A 9,975-nucleotide genomic window follows, 5' to 3' on the forward strand; every position below is an offset into this window, starting at 1 on the left:
CCACTTAAGTAAAATGAATGTCAGATAGTTAAGACTTTTACTCAAGTAATATTCTTGGAGAAGACTAACTTTTACCAAACTTATAATATAGTAAGATATTTGTATTTTTACTCAAGTATCACTTTGAGGTACGTTATACAAGACTGCAGAACTCTTTGGTATCATGGTATACCACTGAACATATGAGGAGAGAGTTATCTTAGGAGCTTAGAAAATGACTGACAAGGGTGTTAAAGGTAAAGGCAGTGTGCTGTTCCTGTGGCTCCAACTGCGCATATACTGTACAATTCAGAAGTTTCAGGTCTACAGGACAACCTCCCTAGACCGGATGTTTTTAACCCTGTTCCTCATGACTCACTGTCCTGCATCTTTCAGCTGTTACCCTGCTTCAACACACCTGATTCATATCATTAAATTACCTACACACAGCGGCAGAACTAGGATTTTCCTGAGTAAGGGGCCAGTTTTGGTAAGGTGTCGGCCTACACATTTAACCAGTCGTACAAACACCTGCAATGTATTAATAAAAAAAAGCTAATACATTTTTACCGTACACAGATCAAATATTTTCAAACACATAGCATTTGAGAAAATCCAGCCATCATTTGTCAGCTGAAATACTTTTTTCTGCAGGATTGTTCAAAACTTATTGAGAAAACTTGTGTAAGCTTGATTCATGCTGGATTTTCTCAATAGCGCCTCTAGTGTTTGGACATGGAACTGCATCCATGTCCAACATCGCTAACTGGTAAAAGACAGATGAGTGACAGGACAGAGGCACTTCAGGGGGCCAATCAGATTTTAGCTGGGGGGGCCAGTGCCCCTGTGGCCCCGCCCCTGCCTACAAAGAACGTCATCTAGTTTATCAGAAGCCTGTTAATAATGCATTCATTCATAGAGCTTTTTAACAAGTCCCTTCAATTCTATGAAAACCAAATATGAATCATTCAAAGAAAAGAACTAAACCTACAGTGATAGGTGGAGGCGGCCTGGTTCTGTTCTGGGGCTGCTTTGCTGCATCTGATACAGCGGGTCTTGAATTGCAGGGTAGAATGTTATCTCAAGACTATCAAGGCATTCTGGAGTGAAATGTGTTGCTGTTAAAAAGCTTGGTCTCAGTTGTAAATCCTCCAACAGGTATTAAAAAATATTGTCCTTTTCTGAAACAGCCTTCTGAGGCTCTAAACTGTTTAACATAGTATTATAGTTGTGCACATCTGTAACAATGGGAAAAAAATTCACCAAAATGCAACAATTTACTCTACAAAAAAGTAAAACATATTCAAACATTTCAAAAAATGAAATATTTAGTCAATAGTTACAAKTATTGGAACAAACTTTGAAAGAACSAAGTTTTAACCTCACTAAACCAATTATTTTAAACAAATTTCTCAAGATGTATAGCCTGTATTTGTATATCATGTATATATGYAGTAGTCTGCAGGAACCCATTTCTGCCATTCTGAGGAAGAAATATCCTTATAGGTTTAACTGTGAGATTCTAGCTTAAAATTATGACAGCATCTCCATGAGTCAACCAAGATGTGAAGTTGAGATCCCACAATACAAAAGTTGTGTTTTTACAGTCAGTGTGGTAGAAGTGGCTTCCATAAAAAAAAGACTGAATTCCGTCTGAAAATAAGTTTTTCCTTTTAAGAAAAAGTAATATTTACAAATTGTGTATTCTTTTTTATTTTACTTCTGAATACTCAGGTTGAAATAAACTGTAAAAAACCCAATTTAAACTGACATGTCTATTAATAATGAGCTGCTGATAATGAGACCTTAATCAGCTTCAAAATGAAGACAGASCAGCAACCAGAATGAAAGACTTTTATTACAAAACGTCAGCCTGCACGACTCCAGCATCTGTATCAAGTCTGGGAACAGAAGTATTTATGATGAAATCATTTTAGTTTTAAGAAATGTTGGCTACTGATAGACAAAAAGGTATCAAAGGAACAAAAAGTGGTACTGCCTTTACAGAAACAAAATAAAAAGCACTCAGCAGCTTTCCTCATGATTTAAAAAAATAATAAKAAGAAGAAAACACTGTCCAGAAAYTACAGAGACTCTGATTTTTCCTTGATAACAGGATCTCCACAGTTCTTCAAAAATCTGTTCCCCAAAGGTGTTCTGATGAAATCACATCCTTTTGACAAATAAAGCCTCATCAGAACCTCAACTCAAAAAAGAAGAAAAAAAAAAGAAACTTTAGATCTTTTTTTAAAAAATACTCTAAACTGCCTTGCGGTGATACTCTGGAGGGGCAACTTCATAGTCACTTGCATTGAAGAGTGATGCCGAGTTCTTCACCAGATACCTAGAGAGGAGCAACGGTGAACTTCTTTAAGTCTTTCTGATTGATCGGTGCGAAAGAGTTGCTGGAAGATTTTTTAACACTTACTTGAGAAAGTCTTGTAGATAACTGAGCAGTAGTGCGAGGCTCTTCTCATCCAGGGGAGTGTACGCCAGCATGGCTCCGATTCTCACTTTCAAAACCAAACAATGACAGACTTTTACATCATACAACACCAATGACCTTGTTTTACTTTTGACTAGAATACTTTTACAATTAATCCCAGCAAGTTTTCAAGTGTTTGAGACAGCACAGAGCAAAAGTTACAATAGTGGTTTATTTATTTTGAAGGTCTATTCTGGTCGATGTTTGTCTTTTAATGTGTTACAGAATAATGCTGTAGCAAACTGGACTGTTTGGCTTAAACTGTGACCAAGTGAAGACTTATTTTATTGAGATGTTTATAAACTATCAGCTGACATTAAAATGTAAAATGAAATGAAATGTAAAACTAGTTAGCTAGTGTTAATTTACTGTGGCTGCCTGGTTAGCTATACAGAAAAATGTGTTTATTCATCTTATTATCAGGCCATTTAAGGTGGAGCCTGATAAATTATTATTTTTAAATAAATTAGCTAGACTAGCTATATAATAAACACAGCTCGCAGTTAGAGAAATGGAAAAAGTAGCTAGAATTTGTTTATTTCTTTATGTACAGGCAGCCACCTGTTATTATAGTTTTTTTTTTACTAGATCCACCTTAGTTAACCTCAGTGTTAAATGTCCGATTTGAGAAAAATTATGGAGGTATAAAATGGAAATACAATAAGTTTTTTTTGTTGTTTTTCCAGTATCTGTTTTTAAAATAAAAAATGACCAAAAAGTACACAGACCCTATAGTTCTTAATAATGTTCTTAAATATAGTTTTAAATAATTTATATAGTTAATATTTGTTTTAAAACAACACAGTAGTCTTGTTCTATGAATACACAATTATGGCAATTTTTTTTCTTTTTTACCAAAAAGTCTGAGTAGGTGAGGAGCGCCATAAATCTGAGACATCTGTGTATCTGGATGGTTGGCCAGGATGTCCGCGTATTGTGGCCTCTCAAATTTGTAAAGAAGCTGCGTCCCCAGCATGACGTTGAAATATTCACGGATACCAGCAACCACCTCATTTACAGCAAACTCTCTGAACAATCAAAAGAAGAAGAAAACAAATTACATCTCAATGGAACAAACAGTCATAATGAGAACTTTTTCAGCCATCTCTATGACATCTATAAAAGTTTCCTAAAGTGAACACATAATGCTTTTAAATYCTTCTTTTTCACATTTAAATCATTCAACTGGGGTCTATATAAAGTGGAACTGCAATGCTTTGGTCTGAATTCCTTTATATTGTAACTCCACAAGCCCCTCTTTCACCCCCTTTTCAGAGGTGTGTCTCAGATCAACTCGTTTTGAGGCTGTCTCTTTAAATTTAAACAAGGTGCTTCAGGCCCCGCCCCCTCCAGCTTCCAGTTATTTACAAATTAATTAAAAGATGTCAACAGAAGACTTGTCCATCCAGCCCTATATGTTGGAACCAGAGGAGAATGAAGACAACCAAATCATAGTTGGTAAGTCCAGACCTTATTTAGCAGTTCGGTCACAAATAATTTGACATATGTCATAGTTCAAAAAAAAAACATCATAGAAAATAAAGAAAACTGAACAGGTTAAAAAAATGACCCAATTAGAATATAAAACTGTCTACGCAGCACCAGGAACACTAAAATAAACTTTTCTGCACTCCTAGAGACTCCAAGTACACAACAAAATGTATTTGACAGCTAAAAAGTGGATTTTGCACAATCTGTCTCTTTTAAAAGTTAATAACAAGATGGTGTAATTACTTGCTGTCAGAATTTCCTCTTGATTTCTTGTAGTTTGCATAATCTTCCAGAATGGAATCAACATTCTTTTTAGCTGGTAGATGGAAAAGCTGAAGACACAAACAAAATTAAGCTGAAGACACAAACAAAATTAAGGTATGCATGTTGTGAGTATCTTGACAAATGACATTTCAGGTTTACATACAGGCGTTAATAATTAAAATAATGTAAACAAGATGACAATAAAAGGTTGATTTGTTACTTGTTTTTGACGTGTAATCAGGTCCCAGTCATCCACGAGCCATGGTTTCAGCTCCTCTGGGATTTTCACTTTGACCTCGACACGGTTTATAAATGTTTCCTCCTAAACAGAGAGGATAAAAATGACTTAACAACACACTGACATGCTTTCTGCCATACAAGACATTTTCAGCATTTGAGTTTCTTTCAATGTAGAAGAATATTTATCAACTCATAAACCAGAGGACCTTTTGCTTTAAGCGCCTGCCTGGACTTACACTTTCAACAGTTGGGTCGACTCGTGCTCTCTTCTTACGTGGAGGGTGGGTTGGATCCCCTCCTGAACTTGTCCCTTCTCCTGCTCCAGGAGCTGCACACACAAACATACTTTAATATGTTGTTGTTTTAGATAATGGGGACAAAAAAATAAAAAAAAGACTAGAATACAGGAATGCTAAATGAGCAGGTTAATTCATTTTAATATGATCTATGATAATAAAAAATGACAGTCACCTTTCTGTTTGTTCTTTTTTGCTTTCCTAAAACAGAAGAAATTTGTTCATATAAGAATAATTTCAGAAGTCGTTTGATGGTGTGCAATGACAAACAGATCACTCACACATCATTTTTCTGCGATGCAGGGGGTATCTTCTTATTCGGTGCAGCACCCCTCATTCTCCCTTCTACATAATGGTCTCTGAATTGAGAAAATAATAAGACCAGCCACTGAAAAGTACGTTATTTACACTAGGTAAGTCAATCTGTTTTCTGGACGTTTACAAATGCAATTTTAATTTGACTTAGTAGACTGGACAGCTTTGATAAAACTGAACTTACTGATTGGCCCTCTGAAGCTCTTTCTGTTTCTGAAGATTGCTGTCCACATACTTAAGCACTCTGCTTTCAGGAACCCATTCGTCCCAGCTAGAAGTTGAAAAAAAAAAACCCACAAAGAATGAATGTAAACCCTTGAGAAAACTACATAAATATATAGTTCATATTTTGTCTAAATCAAAAGCTTACTTCTTATTCCAACCGCTGTAATGAATAAAGTATTTGATCTGTTTGTCTTTGATATTTATCTTAACACACTGCAAACAAAAGCACAATTCATCATTAAAAATATGTGACAGATAGTGGAACACTGTGTTCAAAGAGATGGGCAGCCTACCTTAGCTTCGTAAAGCAATGGCCCATGAAAACACAGCACTCTTTCACCTGAGAGAAGAGCAGATGGATTAGTCTGAGACAGGCACATTTGTGACTGAACAGGAAAATTAAATGCAAATTGAAATCTATTTTTGCCTTATGTCTGACTTTCAGGTTCACAGGTCATACTGCAATCTCAAACTCAGGCAGATCATTGAAAAAGTGTCAAACCACTTATTAATTCTTTATATTTCTCATCAAAATAAAAAAAAAGTCTGTTTCTAATTCCAAGAACAGAACAGAACATTACTGGGGAAAAAGAAGCCAAATCCAAAGAACAACTTAGAAATACGTTTAGAAAAGGAGAATAACTAATTTTCAGGACCACATTAAATGATTAGGATATTTGACTCGTTCAATGTTTAAAAATCTCTTTAGACCTGCAGAAATTGTACCATCAGTCTTTTTAAAAAGGGAATTAACTGAGCCTTTTGCCCAGTAAACACTTCACTTGACTAAATGTGTGGATGTTAGGTGATGAAAACTTGCCTGTTCATTCGGTAACCTTTAAATAATAAAACACTACAACAGTACTTGTATGCATAAATACTTCAAAACTCATAAAATGTGTAGATTTGATAATTAGCAAAGACTTGGCTAATAGCTCAATAACAAACTGAATGAGGCGGTGAAATCCGTCTCTGTGAATGAGAAGACGTCGCTAATTCAAATACAGCACATTTTATAAAAGGCGCGGAAGTGAGCAGCAAACACAAGACTAAACCGACACTAAATGTGCAAACAAAACTGATAAAAACACATTTTATTTTCTCAACTCGTCATAACAATGTGAGCTAACACCGCTAGCCGTCGCTCCACTGCATCGCGGTGTTTGTGGTTTTAGCTAGCATCTTGGAGCATTTCAAGCACCCTCAGCAGCTGCAGATATCACACATCCAACGGAACCAATGGCAAACATGTAGCTACCTTCTTGAAATTTAGGTTTCGGGTCCTGTTTCGGCGCCATTCATGGATTAAACTATCAAAATATGGGGAAAATCGCCAGGTCCCATTCCAATTCACAACGGCGCCGCTATCTAATGTCATATTTTCTTCTTCATCGTTTCTTTGTAGTTGGATAGTAACGTTAGTGAACACTACTGCCCCTGTCTGGTCAAGATGCGGAACAACAGGGCTGTTAACTGGACGTCCTGCAGATTTATTTTGGTATTTATTTAGATGACAAAAATGAGCTAAATCAACGTATGCGATTAAACTCTTGAAAAAAAAGCATGTTTCTTCATTTAATGATCAAAAACAATATCTAAGAAATTAGACATTTTTGCAATGCAACATTTAAATAATCACCTTTACAAAATTTAACTAACTTCAGTCACTATGGACTAAGCCTGTAATTAGGATGCTGCTTTACTGATTTGTTAAACATTCCTTGCATCTTGTAATATAATGACTTGTAGAAATAAAACCAAGATTTTCTCAGAACAACTAGGTCTACAAAGACTCATTTTGTGTATGGGTTTAATTCTTTTACATATCAATTAGGACAGTAGACCTTCTAGCTTTTCAAACGTGATGAAAGCCTCTATTGAGTTATTGACAATATCTGATAGCAAACAGACAAACTAAAAATGTTACAATGCATGTCAAGCAACAGTGACATATTTAAATAGCAATAATTATATAATTACAAAAGAAATATCACATACAATGACAACAATGTATAGTCACAAATCAAACCAAGGAAAAATAATATATATGGTAATAAATAATCCTAATTATAAGAACAAGTCTAAAAATGAAGAAAGGAAAACAAAATCAAGAAAATGATGCATTCAAAATTAAACTCAAATGATTTGCAACCTCTGGGCCAAAATGCAATTTGTGATTCACAAAGCCTAAGCTATCACAGTTATCTTAAAGGCTGTGGCAAATACATTAAACACCACAAAAAAAGGCTACGCATCCTGTGGCTACAGACAGCACAGCTCCCAAATAGGTGAATTCTCAGGTAACTGGCAAACATAGAAAGCCGAAACTACTGTAAATGTGAACTGTAATGCTTCGCTGCGCCACAGATAAAAAAAAAAGAAAAAGAAAAAAAAAGCAAACGTTACAATTAAACATAATGAAATGAAATCAACTCATTTAATTTGGGTGAACAGTTGTAGCCTTTCGATTAATAGATTAACTTCAATTAGACCAGAAACTAGCCATATTTTGAACGTGGAGCAGAAATTTGTCGACTGGTCATTCTGTTTAAATGACAAAATAAACAGGCTATACATTCCAAGAAAAGTAATAAGTTTTTCAAATTTCGATATATAGATCTACTGTATATAAAAGGTCCAATTGCGGGTGCTTGCTGGACCAATGCCCTTCATTCACACACAGAAAAAAGCTGATCATTCAATACTGACTAACTCCCAACTCATGTAGCTTACATCCAGCCTGAGGAGTAAAATATTAATAATTGAATCAACTAATATAAGCAAGAAGACATAGAGCACAGTTATGACAACAGAAGGATCTCACACTTGCTTCTGCATTTATAGTGGCAACAGTTCCAACAGGCAAAGAGTGTGCTCACACCCAATATAACTTAGATCATAAATAATTATTTAAAAAATAACAACCACAGCATGAATATTTTAGAAAAAATAAATCTACATGATGGCAAAAATGGCCAGATCGTTCTGCTGTCAAAACATCATGGCAGAAATGCCATTTAGGACATAAAGAAAAATGTATACATTGTTTTTTTTTGTTTGTGTACATTTTGCTCCCAGTTGCTTTTTAACACATCAAGCCCCATTTTCTTTATATTCTAAATATGTCCCAAAAGGTGTCGCCTCACTAGGGACTGTGCATGTATGCTGAAATAATGCTACTGACATAAAATATCCAAACAAAATAGTAAAAACCAGGTACAAAAGCTACAATATAATCAAAGGACCACATGAAGAGGTGTGAAAAAGTCTTCAGTATTCACAGAAAAATATCAACGGAAGTAACGCACTGGACAAGAAGCGTCCCAAGTTTATATACATATGATAAGTAAAATTGAAAATAGATTTTCCTCTCTGTACATAGCACTTTAATCTTTCGTCTTCCACTTCACTATTTACAAAGAACTCCTGTCGGGGTCTCCCTTGTGCTTCAGTTCGGTGTGGATCTAGTCAAGAGAGATAACGTCAGATATGGAGCCATAAATGGCCGCAGCTGCTGCTGCTTCCATGGAGGACCTCGACAATCCTGAAATGCTGTGGGTGTCTCTGTCTCTGTCTTTGTCGCGGTCTCGTAAGCTGCTGGAAGACACCAAACTACTGGTGCTGCCGCTGTTGCTGCCTCCGTTAGTTGTTGCCAGGGTGCTGCCCCCAGGGGTGCCCGGCTGCTCCCGTAGCATCGGTGAGGAGCCGTAGGGCAGGTAACGGTTGAGAAGCAGGTCGTGGTCCTCTGGAGCAGAAGCTGACGCCGCCGCTGCAGCAGCCATCACCATGTTGTAATGCTAACGTGAAGAAGACATACTGTTAGTTAACAGGGAAACTTGGTGACTCGAAATTGTCTCAAAGTTTTTGTGTGTGACGCACTCTTTCATGCACACATGTGATTATAAATCATTATAAAACTTCCTATTGTAACCTATTAGCTACCAGTAGAGTGTGAGACACAACTTTAAAGTCTTATTTTCTCTGTAAAAACGTTTTTCTTCTTTAAACATATTAACTACAATGAAGGGATGCAAAATGAAATATAACAGCAAAATGACAAGTGTCTTAGTTTATTTACCTGATTGTCACCTTGGAGGAAAGAGAAGAAATTTAGATCTGTAAGCAAAAAAAAAAAAAAAATCAGAAATTACTTCATTTTGGAAATAATCTGGGGTCTCATTTATAAAGGATTGCGTGGAAACCATACTCAAAGTGAACGTACGGCCAAAAGACGGGAATGGCGTATGCCAAAAAAAAAATTCAGATTTATAAAACCGTGCGTACGCACATTTCTGCGCATCTTTCCTTTATAAATCCCAGCCTCACGTCAGAGTTTGCGCACGAGGTCCCCCCTCAGGTTCTATCCTCTACACGCCCACACTCAACCATAAACAGTCAATGTAAAGTACCTCAATGTCAACAAAAGTGATTGGTTCAGACACGCTCCGTTGTGTGTCTGGAAGTTGACAGGTGCTGACTGACAGCTGCTCACGTGAACAGAATATCTGTAATTGACACAGATTTTCCCTAGAGTAATCTAACGATTTTTATAAAAAAAAATCTCAGCTTCAAATTAATTTTCCATCAGAGCCTGCAGGACAATAAAAACAATAAAAATTAAATTAAATAAGTCAGATAAAATTAGAAATAAGTCCACCCCTCTTCTCCTCGTCCTCTCCC

General features: G+C 36.2%; 2 protein-coding genes across 4 annotated transcripts in view; both read right to left on the minus strand.

Annotated features, from left to right (window-relative positions):
* Nucleotides 1-1,819: 1,819 nt before the first annotated feature.
* On the minus strand, nucleotides 1,820-6,663 carry morf4l1 (mortality factor 4 like 1). The gene is made up of 12 exons (XM_014013666.1): nucleotides 6,554-6,663; nucleotides 5,589-5,635; nucleotides 5,441-5,508; nucleotides 5,255-5,341; nucleotides 5,037-5,114; nucleotides 4,931-4,956; nucleotides 4,696-4,787; nucleotides 4,440-4,541; nucleotides 4,199-4,287; nucleotides 3,320-3,492; nucleotides 2,408-2,492; nucleotides 1,820-2,323 (listed from the first exon to the last, which is right to left on the minus strand). The coding sequence occupies exons 1-12, from the start codon at nucleotides 6,591-6,593 to the stop codon at nucleotides 2,239-2,241; spliced, it is 972 nt and encodes a 323-aa protein (XP_013869120.1). The 5' UTR covers nucleotides 6,594-6,663; the 3' UTR covers nucleotides 1,820-2,238.
* A 425-nt stretch (nucleotides 6,664-7,088) lies between these two features.
* The window catches only part of pias1b (protein inhibitor of activated STAT, 1b), a 9,601-nt gene continuing 6,714 nt past the window's right edge, over nucleotides 7,089-9,975 (minus strand). For all 3 annotated transcript variants that reach the window (XM_014013664.1, XM_014013665.1, XM_014013663.1), the window contains exons 13-14: nucleotides 9,374-9,411; nucleotides 7,089-9,092 (exon numbers count right to left, since the gene is read on the minus strand). In XM_014013664.1, the coding sequence (XP_013869118.1) occupies nucleotides 8,760-9,092; nucleotides 9,374-9,411 (371 nt within the window). In that variant the 3' untranslated portion in view covers nucleotides 7,089-8,759. The remainder of the gene's footprint in view (nucleotides 9,093-9,373; nucleotides 9,412-9,975) is intronic.

The sequence above is a fragment of the Austrofundulus limnaeus genome, unplaced genomic scaffold (genome assembly GCF_001266775.1).
Source record: "Austrofundulus limnaeus strain Quisiro unplaced genomic scaffold, Austrofundulus_limnaeus-1.0 Scaffold104, whole genome shotgun sequence".
NCBI lineage: Eukaryota > Metazoa > Chordata > Actinopteri > Cyprinodontiformes > Rivulidae > Austrofundulus > Austrofundulus limnaeus.